This window comes from Aplidium turbinatum, chromosome 4 (genome assembly GCF_918807975.1).
Source record: "Aplidium turbinatum chromosome 4, kaAplTurb1.1, whole genome shotgun sequence".
NCBI classification, from domain to species: Eukaryota; Metazoa; Chordata; class Ascidiacea; order Aplousobranchia; family Polyclinidae; genus Aplidium; species Aplidium turbinatum.
The window spans coordinates 44,017,023-44,035,704 of NC_137475.1; the positions used below are offsets into that span (position 1 = coordinate 44,017,023).

General features: G+C 37.4%; 1 protein-coding gene across 1 annotated transcript; it reads right to left on the reverse strand.

The window, feature by feature from the left end:
* Positions 1 to 6,394: 6,394 nt before the first annotated feature.
* On the reverse strand, positions 6,395 to 9,511 carry LOC145769219 (uncharacterized). Its single transcript, XM_082580806.1, has 2 exons — positions 8,614 to 9,511; positions 6,395 to 6,453 (listed from the first exon to the last, which is right to left on the reverse strand). The coding sequence occupies exons 1-2, from the start codon at positions 9,509 to 9,511 to the stop codon at positions 6,395 to 6,397; spliced, it is 957 nt and encodes a 318-aa protein (XP_082436932.1).
* Positions 9,512 to 18,682: the final 9,171 nt, after the last annotated feature.

Genomic DNA, 18,682 nt, shown 5'->3' on the forward strand with positions numbered 1-18,682 from the left:
CAACAGTTTCAGGAAGTACAGTGGCATGTGTCTGGAATAGTTGGGCTTGTTGCATGCAAAAAACACAGGGATTATTGTTTTCAGAGCATAAGTGTAAAGCTCAATATTATTCGTCTTTACAGCTCTGCTTATAAGTAAAAATTGCTGTACAAGATTGATTTAAAGAAACCAGAACTGGGCTGTACCGCCATGGTTCCCGTTCCGTGTATCGTCACAGAACTTCTCATAATCTTTCATAAGACCTTTAAAGGCATCTGATTTCTCTACATCTTCAATATGTATACTGTTTCGAAGCATTGCTGTGATGATAACATGTATATTCACATTGTCCTTCATCTGCTCTAAGAACGACTCCACATGTTTTTTCCTGAACGCAGTGGCAAGTAAAACATGCAATCGCTTACACCTGTTGTAGCCTAATGCTTTCCTGATAGGAAGCCGCTAATTGACCCAGGAGCTAGTACTTCCGATTGAGTAAGGATTTATGGACCTCCAGAATCCTCTATCAGGTCGCCCAAGCAACCAAAGTACCTGAACATGATGTGGAACGGTCCATAGTGGATGAATAACCTATCAAATCTGGGAGCCAAAATATTCTGGAATTGGGCAGCAGGGTTTGCAATACCAAGGTCATACGTAACATTCATGTATTGTTCCTTGCATTCATCCGCTACTACATTCATCCGCTACTACATTCATCCGCTACTTATATAGCAACTGTCTGGCGTGGCAGGGTTTCTTTTGTAAGTTGAGCATTCCATCCTGACCACATAGGCGTGTCTTTACAGTCAGCAAAGGCGATTGACCAAATCACATCCCCTTTTGTCACATTTTGTAAGTTTTCAGGAGAAGGCATATCGAAAGTTTTGAAATTGGTAGAAACTATCTTTGGCTTTTTTGTTACAGGCTCCAGCTCAATGTGAGGGATTTCAAGACTCCTTTTTCTAATCCAAGACAAACCAGAATTGCTACTATCACTCTGTGATGGGCCTTGTTCCTTTGATCCATCTAACTCTGTTGTCATATTTTGGAAGCATATTCCTTGTGCCTATCATGGAGGGTGCCACTGCCTGAAAGCGTATCTTTATTCTCATCATAATTGTCCCAAGCAATCGCAGTTGCTAAACCTTTTTCTCTAATTATTCCTTCTGGAGAAGCTTTTTTCTTCTCCAAAGCCTGTAGGGCAATTTCTGTTTCATACTCCTCACACAAAGTGTAGCCTACGCAGTATCCAAAATGGTTAAGAAGTTCAATGACTTTTTTGGAGCCCGTCAACGACTTCAGAGTCATCCCTAACAGCAGATGGTTTGCAGATTTGATTCTCCCATATGTAGCTTTGTAAACATCGTCTTCAGCGGATGACAATGCATATCTTTCACAGCGCTCGGTCATGGTATCTTGGCCACCATACATATATTGGTAGAACTGCACAAGGTCTTCAGGTGGTTGTATTTCACCATCATTCAACAGATCCGCTGTTATAGGTGGCTTTAACTGCTTTACCTGAGACATTTTAATCTTATTTCTGAGAATCATGGCAGCAGCTTTGATGATGTCCTGCTTTGAGTAGTATTTGTGGGCAGTAATAAATATTCCTTTCTTTCTGCTTTGTTTATCTGTTTTAATATTGGACCTAAAATACCTTTTCAGTTTTTCACACAGAAATTGTGCTTTGAAACTTAGATTTGCGATTCCTTCTTCAGAGAGAAATTCAAGATACTTTTTTGATATGTTTGTGAGCGTCTCTCTTGCTCTTCTTTAGAACTTCTGTCTTAATGTAATTTACAAGCTTAGAAAATGCATTGGCTCTTCTCCTATGATACTGACCCTGCTTCAGTATTAAGGTCTTTTTGTAGAAGCGCCTGTGACAGAATTTATGATATTTTGCTTCCTTGGCAATCAGGTCTACTGATCCATAATTTCTCTTGAAGTCCTCGTCATTGCATACCTGTGCATATCGTTTTATCGTTCTTTGAAATGATTCAGTAGAAACTGTTATCAACTGTTCAAAGTGAGCGCTAAGTCCACGTCCTGCTTTGATTCTTCCTTTCTTGCTGCAGAAGATGCATTTCTTTTCAAGAATTCCAGTGCTTGATTTGACCCCGGTAGAAACTTCAACAATGTATTGAAATGCAGCCGAATTTCTCCTGAGCTCCCAAGCAATGACGTCATTCTCTTGCTAGCCCACAAAGTGCAAATATCTCAAAAATGTCCAGTTTTCGGCTTGTAAGCACTCGATTTTTGGATTCTACGTCCAAAAATACATCTAAAAAAGTCATCGTTGAAATTCCTAATGAAAATGTAATTAAAGCCATGTAACTCCTGCTCTAAAACTAGTCGCTGTGTAATATGCAGTTGAAATAACCGTTGTTTGATTCGTTTGCTGTCAGAGACTCAGAGTTACGCTTACTTAATGGTTTCTCGAAGCTAGCTAGATAGAAGCTTGATATAAGAAGCTAGCTGTTGAAACAGCTAGTTTTTTGAAGCAGTAATTTTTTTTACTTATGATGAGAAGCATGTCGAAAAGTCCATCAGCACCGCAAACACGCAATGGCGCTGCTATATTTGGGCTTGGAGCAAAGTTTACTGAAGCTGATAAAGAGATATCCGGCACAAGGTTACCCACAAACGAGCAAGTGCTTCGTTGTTATAGATTTCACCAAAGTGAAGGCTTGCCATCATTAAAGACTAAAAGAGAAATTGCTAAGATTGTCGTTGACAAAATCATCCCTTTTTACAGTAAAGCTGGTGTACCAATGATGGTTAGCAGTGGCCGAGTGGTTAGCGCTTTGGGCTCACAGTCGAGAGCCTGCGTGTTCGACTCCAGCCACCCGCACCTGCTGTTGTTTCTCTGGGCAAGAAACTTTACGATAATTGCCTCTACCCAGTGATCGATTTCGAGTAATGGGTAGTTCCAAATTAAAGTCATAAGCAGAGTAGACAACCGGAAACAGACATTGTCGTCGGCTGCAGCGTGGGTCAGGTGTACGTCGGAAGGCGTACACCGATGCATAGCGCTCAAGTCCGCTTTCCCGCAATGCAGGATAAAGATAAACAAACAAACAAACAAACAAACCCACAAAAAGGCACGTGAAAAGCTAATTGCACTGGCTGAGTGTAATGCAAAGCTGCGTGAAATACCTTTAGAACGTCGCTCAAAGCCTTCAATTATCGCTGAACTTGAGAAAAATCAAGTTGATCTGAAAAAAACGTGTCAGCTGTGGCCTCTTAATGGGGAACGTGATATAAAAAATTCTGAAGATCTTGCTTTTTTATATCGATGAAAAGCGACCGGAAAGCATCGTTTGGATCCTAGGATAAAGCTTCAGCTTGCAAGATTTTCCGCAAACAAGCACGGATGGATAATGAATTTCGGAGAAAAGAGATAAGTATGAAAGAAACCGAAGCTGCCTCTTCACAGGCGCAGCTTGATAGTAGTAGTGACGACACTAACGAAGATACTACCCTGGAAGGAGCAACTTCATCAGAAGATAGCTCATCCACAAGAAGACATCATCGTACTGTACAACAAGGGACCGTTTCTCATATACCACATGACATCCTTCGCTGAACCAGATTGGCATCTCTTGCAACTCGTTTAAAAATGACACCGTCTCAGCAAGCTGGTTTTGCGAAAGCATTTATAGAGGAAGCTGGAGGAGATTCGTCACAAGTTGCCACTTCGTACTCGAGTGCTGACAGAGCTCGACGTTTAGTTGGACAGGAATTCGCTGCATCAGTTAAAAGCAACTGGACATCGCCAATGCGTGCCTCTTTACACTGCTGGGACTAAAAAATTATGATGACTTTGGACCGTTCAACTCAGTGCTGATTTCATTTCAGCTGCGAAGAAGAGAACTATCAAAACATTCTTTAAGTATCGTAGTGGAGTTTCAGAGAAAAGAGAAACCAAATCTCAGAAAATCCACAGCAACGTAAATTAACTTTTATAAGACATTCTTAACTTTTACATCGATTCAGTTGAGAGAAGTGACCATAGTTGCACAAATTCAATGTTCGACAATGTTAAATCGTTGTAAAAATGATGAATTTGGTAACTACGTTGGTGTGAACTTTTAAGTTTGCTTTGAAATATGTGCTTGTCTGAGCTTAGTTAACGACTTTACTAAAACTTAGTCTGGTCTATGTAACGCGTCCACAGGCCTGGAGCATAGTCAGTAGTCAAGTGCTTCACTGACATCCAATTCTCTAATTTTGATGACATCACTTCAACTTTTCCACCTCTTATGTTTTGTTTTATGTACACACTGATTTACGATTTAAACAACCTGAGAAGCTGCTATGACACATAACCATATGGAAGTTACAGTGTAACTGTGTATTTATACCACTTTTCTTTCCTTACCTTGCTGTACATTATGTGATAACGGATGCGTTAATTTTCCAAAATTTCGAGTTCACTGTTGACCCCTTTAATGAAGTTCAATTTCAATAAAATTTTGGCTATGAAGTTTTTTGGTGAATTGGAACAAAACTACTAAGGGCCGAGTTGAATTTCCAATTTTTCAAAAATAAAGGGGCAACTGATGCACTCTAATGTACGTGTTGCCAATATCCAGAGATATCTTCTTTCGGATGATGGTATGCTTGGCGACATTTATTCTTCTTTTATCCGTCGGAAAATTGGTTGTACTGTAGAGGATCATGTTGTCTTTGTAAACCAGTTTATTGACGTGTTTAAACGCGAACGAATCTGTTTTTCTTGTGATGAGCTGACACAATAAAAACTTTAGATCTAGGCAGATCTGTTCCTTCTGCACCCAAAGGTGTACCAAATTGCATCAATTCATTAAGCAAGAAAAAATAAAGGTTTTAGGAAAATTCAAGAAAAACTTTCACGATTGACTAGAAAAAAATGTCATCACATTTACATGAATGAGTAGGACTGCCGCTATTTAGAGCACTGGAGTCAAAACAAACAATCTCAAATACATTAAAATGTTTTTTGGTTTCATCTTTAATAAATACTCTAAGTTGGTGGTAGCCTCTAGTCAGCTTTCCGCAACAGACCTTGATGTATATTTGATAGACATAACAACGTAAGTCTAATGTGGGCCATTAAAACCATACCCATGGGGCACATTAAACACCCATGAGGGAACAGAGTGGACCTATAGGGGCGCATGCCTTCCATAACCGAGAAAAAAGATGTCATTTTTTAACTTATGCAAATTTTTTTTATTTGCTTTGCTCGCTCGACAAAACTTCGTTAATGTAATTGACATAGAACTCGCAAGGGTTCATCAGTCAATTTAGAAGTAAAAAGCTTATATGTCCTTCAACAGCTAATCCAGACAACCAATTTATCTGGTACATATCTTCATCAGATTGGGTACAGAACTGTGGTAAAAATATGCACCAGACAAAGTGGTTGTTTGGAAAGAAAAAATTGCAATATTTCGAAGCAAACACATTGCTAACTTTTTCTTCCTCTTTTTCGTGGTGTGTCACAAGGGCATAGCCTAGAGCATCACGCAAACTCTTGTTCTATCATTGAATTCGGCCTACTCTGGTGCAGAGCATCCTCCTTTTAAGACAGGGCATTCGAGGAGATGTTGCATAGTTTGCTCCTGACCACATTTACAACTTGTGCTTCCCAAGGAATATCCCTAGTGTCGCATCAACGTCTTACATCTTCCAATACCAGTTCTTCAGAGGTTGAGGCGTCGCCAGTACTTCCAGGATTCACGCTTTTCGTTTGGAAGGCCTTATGTTGGAGAAAGCTCCATATTGAAGGTGTTGGCTTCGACTGCCAGCTCTTCTCGCCACAGTTGGACCCGCACACGCACTCAACTAATTGACAAATAAATTAATTTAATTCACTGTTAATGAAAGTGAAATGTGCCTTGTATACTTTAGAGCAGGGGTCGGCAACCCATGGCTCGAGAGACATATATGGCTCTTTTGATGACGGCAACTGGCCCGTAGATCAATCTAATATTTTAAAGGTCAAAACACGAAAAGTTTTATCTTAACTTTTTATTACCATTTAGAGCTGAAAATACAATCAGAATGTACCAAATTAAATGTATTTTTTCAATCTTTTGTGGTGGAGGCCCCAAGACCCCCGCTGTTTTTCTCGTCTCACTTTCACAACTCACTAGCTGCGACTACATGTTAGTTGTAGGCCTATTAAGTGTTAAAGCATTATATGATTCTTACGGAAATAGATTTCTAAGAATCTAGCTTTAATGGCTCTCTTAATTAAAAAGATTCCCGATCCCTGCTTTAGGGAAAGGTGAGTACTGAGTAGGCTATAACTCGAAACGAGTTACAAACTTTTACTAAAAGCCTATACAAATACAACACTACATATAACAATGATAAAAACAATTTTGTGTAAAGTTAAATTTTTTAAAAATCTTTGTGGTTTTCAAAACAAAGATGTTGAATATATCTTTAATTTTAAATCCAACTCCAACTTCCACAAAATATAATTTTAATTTCACGAATGTGGTCAAATACAAACCGCGCGCATTGAACAAAAAATAATGAATACTGGGGCCACAAAATCGACCAATACAAAGTAAAATGTATCAATTTTCTTTCTTTTGGGAAAAGCTTCTCATACCCTTATCAAACTAACTGCTTTTATAAGCTCAGTTTTTACATCGTCGATTTTGTCTTAACATTTTTTAAACTTTGTTGCCCATCAAAATTCTTTTTTGGCCCGCTATTGTATACGAATATTTATAAATATAATTATGTTTGTATTTTACAGAAGATTTAAAAATCAATCTAACCTACAGAAAAAAATTAATATGTTTGGATATAGATTTGTATTTATCACAAATATGCTTTGCTCTCAGCGCCTTGCAAGCAAAGTACGTCACCGCAGACGTATGGTGGCGAAGCCGAGTATCGGTAGCCTACATCGTATTTTACGTATGAGTATCTCAATAATATGGTTCTTTTACAAAGTGTGTATAAAATCTTTTCCCCTAGCAGTTTTTAAACATGTAAAATATATACTTGTAAAATAAGGATCTTCTGATGATCCTCTTTTAGGTGAAACAGGCTGTCAAGGGTTTAGATAGCTAACTATATTCATGCTATTCATGCTAACATGCCATTCATGAACATATTCATAGCTATTTATATATTCATGCTAACATATAACTATATTTATGCTAACTATAAGGGTCTTGCTAACTATATTTGATTTACTTGTAAATGGCAGTAGGCTATTCTTTTTACCCTCGAAAAACGACAAACTCAAGTCAAGTAGGGTTTTGTAAATCTTGTCTTCTTCTTGCGTTTGAGGTCGCCACAGATCACGTTGTTACATCCAGGCGCAGCAGCCAATGGATTGTGTATTCATCGAGCGTTGTGAGGTCTACATATCTGTCCTGGGGTCGATATACAGGACAATTGTAGATAATGTGGTGTGCAGTCTGAGGATCTGAGCCACACGCACAAGATGGTGAAATGTTGTTGTTGCGTACATGTTGCCTAAAGCTAATTGAATCAGGTTATTATCGAACAATAAAATTGATAAATTTGCTTGAAACATACAATAGGCTATGTAGCCGTACACCTGATACAATTTATAGCAAATAAAAGTTACACTATCATGCCATCTGAAACAATACATGAATTACATTTTGCTAAACCATAGGCACACGAAGCCGAGCAACGTTATCAAGTTTAACATATTAAAGATTATTATATTTACAAAAAACACAAAACTACGCAACAATTAAATATCGAACGTTTTCGACATCACAAGATGTCCTCTTCAGGAATAATATACATACAACTTAACTACATCTGAATAAAATACAATGGTTATCTAAATCTATAAACAGAAAAATACAAAAACTGCACAGTACTTCTGACTAGCTCAAACTCAACGATAGGCTCCACGAGAATCAAAGGTAACTGCATCAAAAGGTATTAAACAGATCACATGATATGGTAGAAAGGCAAGGTGCAAAAAACTAATTATAAAATACGGAGAGCAAGAAAGACGAGCCGCAAGCATACAATTGTCTGTTCAAAAGTGGATTGTGACGTTTTATGTACAAGGCTTCCAAGATCTTAGTTTGATGCTCAGACCTGCCTCTGGACATGATCTCAAATTGCTTGATAGAAACGTTGTTTTGAGATTCTGTACATGAGAAAATGTGATCTTTAATTGCGCTTTTCTGTACAGAATTCAAATTGAGGTGTTCCCCAGCTCTAGTCGATAAATGTCTTGTTGGCATACCGATGTATGTCAGGCTTGCATCACGCACACAACTGAATTTATAAACGACATTAGAACATAGAGCAAAGGGCGTAGGCGACTTCAGCTGGAAATATCTGCCTACAAGAATATCTGCCGGGAAGTTGAAAGAAGGAAGGCAATGTACGTGTCCACCTTCAGACGTGTCATTAAGTGTCTTGCCAAAAACACAAAATAGCGCTTCCAACAGGTATCGAACTGACGCCCTTTCGAGCCACTACTTTCACCACTTACTGTAGGTCCATTCAATGATTGTTGATAAATTAAAGGGAAAATATTACATAAAAAATTTGGTGATGATTTGTGATATCTCCTGCATCAAATCACTGTTTCAAAGGGTTTCTGTATTTTTCGTCCGCATAAACATAATCTTTCTTTCCAATCTTGGAAGGATATGATCACTGCAAGCTGCCCTATCAGCACATCAAAGTCGTACGGTAGTTGCTCAGCGGTCTCATAACCGTCGTCTAGAACTGTAACAACCGCCAAGTTACAAATTATTGTGGTGCTGATAGTCACAAGCGCTGCGATAGTTACTCGTTTAATCACTTTCCTTTCGGAATTCTGTCCTGCTACTTCAGATGTTGCACGATGTTTGTACAAAGGAAAAATCAGCAGTCCAACAAGAATAGCTTGAAAAGAACAAGTAAATAAAAGCAGTAAGAGTCCAGGTAACTTGACCCAGCCGATCACATACGCTAACTCGCAGCTTCTCAAAGAACTTTGGTAGCTTCTCGTAGAAAGATACAGAGTGATTGTGACAATGTTTGCAACCATCATAATAACAATGACAGAAGCACTAAAAAAGCGCACAAGTTTGTTGCTCAAGTGATGTAGAGCTGGAAGCTGGTAAAATTTTCGTTGTCTTAACCACAAGGCCAAATAAATACAAGTAAATGTGGCACACAGGAATACTCCTTTCGATTTTCGTACTCCATTGCACACATTATCTGAACTTTGACCTTCGTGAATCTCTGCAAGCTCCAAACTAAAACGCACCAGAGCGAATATGGAACCAGCCAAGCATAACCGTCTCATCCAATCAGAAGTGTATGCGTTTTGTGCTGATCTGTTGTGTGGCCTTTTGTGTATCATTGTGACGCGATACTCATACGCTGACAAACTAATAACGATATAGGAACCAATCAGAACAAAAAGAATTGCTAGGACCAAGGACGCGGTCCTTTGCGCCTGGTAATTATCTAACGGTAGCGTCGTATTTCCTACCACCATGTCACTCGTTGTCAAGTAGCCCAACTCCATTATTTTTCATAATTCTATTCACTTATCAACCTGAAAACGATTAAAGTTAAAAATTATTGTTACCAGTGCTGTATTCGTAAAAAAAGCACATGGTATAGCCTACTGTCTCAGATTTGATAAAATGATAAATACACAACTTGCAAAATACTAATCTTTATTTTACCATAACATGAATTATCAACATCAAAATTGAACGAGAGGTACAAATTGTTTATTTTTTATGAATAGGCCTACATTCCAAACAGCCTGCCGAGAGGAATCTACATCTTTATCCTCTTTACAAATTTGGGATTTAGTATCCTTAGCTGATCGGTGGTTTGGCAGCCAGGATCTTACACATTTTTCAGCAGTAAATTGAGCCACAGGTGGTCCATGGCAATTAAGTTTAATAAACATCGAACAGCCACATTATCAATAATAGCTGTCAAGAGAGGCTTCTAATTATTGGGCACAATTTCAACTTTTTCACTAAAGTCTCTTAACCCTTGGATTGACTGTATTTCATCAATGTCAAAGCGTCTACAAATTCTTCTCACCTCTGCTTCTCATTGACGCAAATTTCCTTCTATCATTTTTTCAGGTTGCAAAGTTAGCAATATCAACCAGTAGCTGACCATTGTTAGTGTCGGCATTAGCACAAAGTCTTATTTGCATTCTGCTAACAATGCTCTGAATGAATTGATTGAATGATAAAACTCTCAGAACGGGTTCATGGTACAACCATTGTACACCCGTATACTATTGGTCCTCAAAGGGTTAAGTAGTTAGTTAGTTAGTAGGCTAGTTGTCAAGAATCAGTAGCCTAAGGATAGCATACGCACTCTGTTTGGAAAACCAGAGGGTATACTATAGTTGCTCGAAAAAGCAGAGAGTATACTGCGTATACTGCCGTATACCCTACGAATACAGCACTGATTGTTACGCATTGCATGATTACACTGCTGGGCAGCATTGAAGCAGTTGCCCATGAAAAAACTTCAGTCGGAGCTAGCTGGATTTTTATTTGGTACTTTTGATCTTACAATTGCAATGGCTGATTTTTAACTTATTTTACATCTTAATCGATCATTTTACAACCTGTAATTATGACATTTCAATATAAATTTCTTTAATCTTTTACTAAACTTGTTTTTATTAATATTTGTGTTCTATTTAAAAGCAATATCTATTGTTCTCAAGTCGCGTGTTGCTTTGAAATTACGCAACGCTATCATTGTGAATCGACTGTAGGCTATCTTTACTTTTTTTCTTACTCATTTGAATGTTTGGTCTATTCGGCCACATTCATTGCTGCAAACAATCGCACGTTCCCAGCATCTTTTCATCAATAATCCACGCTAGAGGAATTGCCACTCGCAATAACTTACCATGTTGCCCTGCGACACTCGACCAACTTTCTAACAATTCTATTGGGGGATCTGTCAACTTGATTGAACTTGTCATTATCGTTTTACCAAATATTTCTTATATTATGATTTTTACTTGAAATCTTTTATTTTTGTTACCGCTTTGCTTTCAAATTTTCTATTTTCAAAAGAAGTGCTTTAATTTGCTAGTTCTTCGAAAACATGTTGCTGTAAGCTGGAAGAAACAGATCTTATAGTCACAACTGAAGACCACTCGTCATGCCACATGGTTGCAAACAAACGTTTTTTCTATATAACTAGACATAGGATTGATCAGTCCAACGACCTCCCGATCTGCTTCAAAAGTGAATAATTACTTCCTACTTCGTCCGTCACTTCCGCTTTGCCTAAGAAGATGATTTAAAACTCTTGTTATCTATTCTTAATGATTATATGTTTGATCTGATGCAGACTTTGACAATCACAGCCTTCGAAACTTCTTTATCATTTGACATTCGTATAAAAAGAGCATGTGGCTATGTCTCTGGCATGCCTGAAGGTGGACACGAAGATTGGCTTCCTTGCCTTCCCGTTCACTTAATCTAAATCTTCAACCACCGGGTGTAAGCCTGGATACAACAAACGTATAAAATCATCAGTTTTGACTGTTGTTCTTGTAGCCCATTGGTTCAAGCTGTTTGAACATGTCAATCTTTCTCGGCCTCTGCTTCTTTTTCCTTGTATCATGCCCAATAGTGCTAATTTTTTCTTAATCTCCATATTTGTGAATATGAGCTACAAATTGCATTTATTCCTAGCTAGTACTGTAAATTAGCTTTTCTTATACAAACGCTTAAAGCACTGTTAGTACAATTAAAATATCACATGTTGATAGTACAATGTTCTTCTGAGAGTACATAGCTTTGACCTTTGCATCTATTCAACATGGTTAAACATGACTTTTCATAAGTGGAAGACTGGAAGTACTGTGGTGCTTGCCACAATTTTACACAATAAGATGTGGTCACACTATTCCTCAAAAGAAATTTACACATCCTTTACTTGACATAAAACAACAAGTAGTCATAAATTGTTGATTCACAAGTGATAAAATACAGTTACTGGTTGTGAAACAGCCTGGTAATCAAATATGACCTCGAGACAGAAACAGATAATGACGTATGTGTCGTTTCCTGGGATTTTGGAAATCCCCTCCCTCAAGTCACGAGACTTATTCCGGCTAAAGTCTGGTTGTTCTTAAATAAATTTTATATGTTGTTGAGAACGCGCTGGTTATTCACTTTCTGGATGTGTTTTTTTCGAAACCAAATGTTGATATTTATATCCAAAGCCGTAAGTTCTATATTATTATCACAGATTTCACAAACAAACGATTTTCCCTTCTTGTATGTCTGTATTGCAGGATTAAACTTCTCCCTCTTATTACACTAGCCGACAAAATAAAAAAAAATTTGTGGTGCCGGCGATTTTTCAACTGATTTAAACTAACTTTGGGGCGCTGAATCCGAAAATGCAATCAGTTTTTCTCCATCAGGTCAACTTTTTAAGTTACAGTGATTCCACTGTATGAGTGAACTTGTGCATAAGGGCCATTCCGTGTCGATTCACACAGTCAAGAGATTCAACCTTTCGATTTTCTTTAAATTTTACACACCTTCTTACTATTCTATATGATGAATACTTGCAAAATTTGAGTAAAATATATTGAGAAACACGAGAGTTATGAACCATTTAGTTTGAGGGGGTCTGCTGAGGGGGCACAATTTTTTTATTTTTGGCCATGTTTGAGGCCCTATTACTGCTAAACTAAATTAGGTAACAACCCAATTTTTTTACAGGTGATAGTACTTCTGCCAAATATTGAAAAAACAACATCGTTCACTTTGTCACTCTAAACGGTCAAAGGTCATAGACTCCCAAAGTTGGCCGTTTCCAGCTCTCGGCTAAAATTTTCCAAAATTTGAAAAGCTCACCAAGACCTCATTTCTGATTGATTTTGGCTGAAATTTGGTGGAAGTGTTGTTTACAGGATTCTCTATGAACTAAAAAAATTTTAGTACAAAAATATTAAATAGGTTGGGAGATATTTTATATGAAACATGGGTCAAAATGGAAAAAAAGCTAAAAGTGGAGTTCTTTTAATATCCCGGTTACCCATGACCCCAGAGAAAATTTGAACTGAAATTTTATACACATATTCACTAAAACATGACAAGTCTACCATGCAAAATTAATCCATGGTTCTCAATGTTTTATAGAAAGTATGCGTCAAAGTAAATCCAATTGTGGCAACCCTTCAAAAACAGGAACAGGAAGTTCTTCACTGTGTACAAGTGTGTAGCACTGGCCTGATTACTGAAGCTAGGTTTGGATATTGCAAGAAAGTCCTATTTTCCTGTTTATGCCTTTGGTGTTTACTGCACAAAAACAGCAGTCGCTATTATGATATTTTAGCTCATGCCACACCATTAGACTTCTTTTGTTTCGTCCATTGACGTAAATGTTCTTTCAAAGTTTTGCAAACAATGTGGGGAGCCCAAGACTTATCTTGATCCCCAACTTCATTTTACAGTAAAGTAAAGGTGTGGAGTCTGAAGGTGTTGTGTGTCTACACCTTTACTACTGTTTACTTTAAAGTTTACTTAAAGGTTTTCTTGCTTACTTTATCTTAGTGAATATGTGGATAAAATTTCAGTGCAAATTTTCTCTGGGGTCATGGGTAACCGGGATATTAAAAGGACTCCACTTTTAGCTTTTTTTTCATTTTGACCCATGTTTCATATAAAATATCTCCCAACCTATTTAATATTTTGTACTAAAATTTTTGTTATTATAGAGAATCCTGTAAACAACATTTCCACCAAATTTCAGCCAAAATCGATCAGAAATGGGGTCTTGGTGAGCTTTTCAAATTTTGGAAAATTTTAGCCGAGAGCTGGAAACGGCCAACTTTGGGAGTCTATGACTTTTGACCTTTTAGAGTGACAAAGTGAACGATGTTGTTTTTACAATATTTGGCAGAAGTACTATCACCTGTAAAAAAATTGGGTTGTTACCTAATTTAGTTTAGCAGTAATAGGGCCTCAAACGTGGCCAAAAATAAAAAAATTGTGCCCCCTCAGCAGACCCCCCCAAACTAAATGGTTCATAACTCTCGTGTTTCTCAATATATTTCACTCAAATTTTGCAAGTATTCATCATATAGAATAGTAAGAAGGTGTGTAAAATTTAAAGAAAATCGAAAGGTTGAATCTCTTGACTGTGTGAATCGACACGGAATGGCCCTTATGCACAAGTTCACTCATGCAGTGGAATCATTGTAACTTAAAAAGTTGACCTGATGGAGAAAAACTGATTGCATTTTCGGATTCAGCGCCCCAAAGTTAGTTTAAATCAGTTCAAAAACCGCCGGCACCAAAAATTGTGTCGGCCAGTGTTATCATACATTGTATATTTGATTGGTCGACCTCTAGTCATCATTTCTTTTTACATATGCGTTTGATTTCCTTTAGCCTAACCGTAGCTGTTACTGCTTCCTTTTGGCGGCAAGAGTTACTGGCCGAGACCATCAGGTCTAGGTCTATCTTATTGCTAATTACTCCGTCGGCTTATATCAAATAACATCGGGAAAAAGCATGCCGTTGGTTAAAAGCCTTATCTATCACTTCAATCAATTTATTTCGCAAAATATATTCGTAATTGTGTATATTAAGTAGAAAAGGTGATAGAGACTCGGTTTTTGACCTATTTTCGCCATTTCTTGGTCAAATTTCTCAGTTCACATTTTATTTTGAAAGTCTTATTGCATTGAACACAGAATTTTATCAATTTTGTTTTTCCGTTTCTGTGCAAACAGTATTCCATGCACTTTTGGCACTACAAAGCAATTTGCGCAAATAACAAATTACCTTCCTAATTATTGTCTGCCAACAAAGAATGACTCATATCGCGTCAGAAACCAACTCTCTACCCAGACAGCAAAATCGACATTGAATCAATGTAAAAATGACGGATTTTGCTGCCTGGTACTGAATGGAATTTTAGCGCCGTCGCGTTATGAGTGACAAACACAAAATGAAATCGCACGCTAATAGTAAACTGTCAATCAAGCTATTGAATATATTTCATAACTGGCTGTGACAAAAGGTTTATTGTGAACTTCACAATATCCGATACCAACATAATCGGGATTAAAAGTTGGGGCAAGAAAAAAAAGTAAAAGTCAAGAAATCTCAGATTTCTAGCGTCACTGCTTCTATGTGAAATTGCTGAATTAGCAGAGGGCAAAACCATAGGGTCTTCGCCAGTAACAGGTACGGTTAAAGACTTGTGTTAATAAAAATAAACAAAAAAACGGTGTCCATTTTTTACTTTTTCTTCGGAATAGATTTTTTTTTAAAAACACCCTATTCTTTATTAATTCACAATTTTAATTATTCAGTGGAATCCAGCTGTTAAAGTTTTTTGGATATCCCTTCCACTTTACCAAGGCAAGCTTTTTTTTATTATTCCTTCGAATGATTTTTTCTATTCTGAAAAAATCATCAGGGATTTGATTAGTTTTTAATAATTCTTGTTCATAAAAAGATCCTTGAATTGGTTCACCACACAAGTCTTCAATCACAAACGTAACTGGGCTTGTCTTTTTAATTCCCCCAATTTAAAAAAAAAATTCAGTTTAATTAGGTGTATACCCTTTGTCGAAAACCTTTCTTTTGTATTTGCTGATTCTAACAAAGTCACCTACGGTAAGTTAAATTGTGGTTTTCCAACTGGTAATTGGTCCCTGCATAAATTGCAAGCACGACCAAAGTTCTTTTTCAAACTAGCTTCAGTCGGCGTCATTTTTATGGAAGAATGCTTTGTGTTGTTGTACTTTTCCAACAATTCAGGAAGCCAATCTACAAATCCTGTTGAGCTTGTTTCCGTAAATCGTTTCCACATTTTTTCCTTTATCGTTCGATTCTATCTTTCAACCACAGATGATTTCTCTTCATTTTCTGTTGTGTACATTTTTATTTCAGCCTTCTTCACAGGCTGATTGAAAAATTCTTTCCCATATCAACCCAAACCATTTTTGGTCTTCTCCCAAATTGTTTAAAAATATTCTGAAAAGCTTTTGCAACTGTTTCACTTTTTTTGTCTTTTAACGTTGAAATAAAATGAAATTTAGAAAACACACCAATTACCATCAACAAGTACCTCACACCATTATTCCACTTGGAAATTTTTTGCATTTTATTTTAAAATTGAAACTAGAACTGATTGATCACAGTCCATTTGAATAGAAGTTGTGTGTCTGTATTTTATTATATTTAATTATATTTCTATTTTTATTTACTTTTTTTTTAATCCGCACGGTCACAATCAGTCGACTTTTTATGACTTTTTCCATGCTGAGTCTGTTATGCATCACAAATAAGTTTTTGAATGCGAGGCGCTCAAAGTAAAAAAAGTCTGGAATCCTATCACTTTTTGAAATTCTTTTGTGTGTTTTATAATTTAAATCGCCCTCGTTGCACTTGCAAATGTTAAATGTAGGCCTAGTTTTACACCTACAAAATAAAAGTTTTCCTTTTTCTCTCTCTTTTCTGGGTTTGGTGGCTGTGTATTTTTAAGATAATATTTTCCTAACTTTTATTATTTAATAGTTTCCCAACACTGCCAAAAATTGGTTTTCATTTTCTTCGTGAACGATAAGCCAACTCGCATGTTCGGCAAAGCGAGAAGCATCGTCCGTTTTTACATATAAGTTAGAATGATAAAATGAATGAATTATAAATATAAGTTACAACCGAGTTTAAGTTACAATGTATATAAATAATGATAAATGTTTTGAAGATACGATTTTTATGATAAATTTAAAATTTCAGTATTTTGTTTGAGGTATTTCATATTGACAAAAAAAATTATTCAGTGGATGCTAAATTGAATGGAAGTCAAAATAAGAAACAAAAATACTGCTACGGCTCCCTGGCTTCACTCCAAAGGGCCAAAACTTGAAATAATACCTTTCATGCCTTCTTCACTCAGTCTAAGTGTCAATTCCAATTATGAGTCACTTTCAACGCAAAAGAAGCAAAACTAAGTCAACTGTGACACCCTTTTCTAAATATAATGAAAATCCTAAAAATTCCTTTGTTAGATTTTTTTCCTGGTACGACATGCTGTGCAAATTTGCCACTGGTGGCACTATGTGATCACAATGATCATAAACCGGGTTTGATGTCTGGTCGTTGTTGACATAACGAACTGCTGGAGTGTCGCTTTCAGTCTGCGACGCGATCGTGGAAAGTCACAATCATTGCGGCGATTGAACTGCTGGCATAGGAACTAATCGTAGCCTGTTGGTAAAACGTGATAAGAAAACTTGAGAATGTGATTAGCTGCACTTGCACAAGTGCAGTTTGCTGAAAGTTAACCAAAGTAAAAATGCCAGAAAGCAAGGTTGAAATTATTTTTGGTCAAGAAAAAGTGCGTAGATTTTTTTGCTTAAAACCCTCAAAAGTGAGCAAAGAAGCATTGTCATTTTAATTTGAGGTCTCATCGCAAGTGCCAAAAGCAGCTTTACCGACACCTTATGGAATGGCATTGTCAGAAAGGAAGTCCAGTTCAACGGCGCTTTTTTATTTTCTTAATGTTTGTAATTTGAATATCACTAAGTTTCTCAAATGTGCTAAAGCTGCGCAACGTACACAAGTTACAGCAACTTGGGTCTTTCCGTATAGAAAGTGTTTTTGCATAGTCAGGGCCGTTGAAAATATAATTTGGGCCCGGTACCAATGAGATTCACGAACTACAAATCAAGATAATTCTAAGAAAAAATCCACTACTGTGTGTCTTTATATTCAAAGAATACTGTTTAAAATATGATATGGTTTCTCAAGTTTCCGGGTCTCTTGGTAAGGTTCCTGGTACCTTGGTAAGGTTCCAGGTTCTTTCGTAAGGTTCCGGGCCCCTTTGAAAGGTTTCGGGTCTCTTGGTAAGGCTTCCGGTACCTTGGTAAGTTTCCAGGTTCCTTAGTAAGGTTCCGGGCTCCTTTGAAAGGTTCCGGCTCTCTTTGAAAGGTTCCGGGCCCCTTGGTAAAGCTTCCGGTTCTTTGGTAAGGTTTCGGATCCCTTGGAAAGGTTCCGGGCCTTTAAAATCATCTCGATCCCGGTCTAAAAGTACCTCCTGGACCCTCCTGTGAACGCTACTGTGTATAATTTAAATTGAAGAAGTCAGTCGTGTCTGATTGACGAAACGTCGGAATATTTTTTGTGTAGGTAGTTAAGCCGCCCATACATCGGAGCTGTCACAGATTTTTTCGTTATCTTTACTGGCAAAATCCTTATGCCAATGTTTAACCAGAGCAAACATAACAAACAGTTATGTTGTATGTCTTTTGATAACTTCAAATATGTTTGCTTTTTCATTCAATTATGTTGCATAAGGTTCTCATTGTACTAAAAGCCTTCGGCACTACGCAGAGTGGGGTGGCCAGTTCCTTTCTCTCGGCCGCGTCATCAATTATGCTCACCCAATTTAGAGGTGACAGGTGTTTTCAACAACCAGGTTAGCCGGGAGTCGAACCAGGATCGCATGAATGGAAAGCGAGCGCCTTATCCGCTGCGCCATCCCAACGCTTTAGGATCAAGAAGCACACATAGTTTTACACGTAGTGTGGTAGCTTACCGTCAAGTTGTTTCAGCTATCCGACCTCACTGAAATATTATAAAGTTGTGTGGAAATTTAGTTTTATGCTAAACTATGTACAATCTTAAATTAGGCTAATTTCACAAAATAAGTTCTTTTTCAGCTTTAG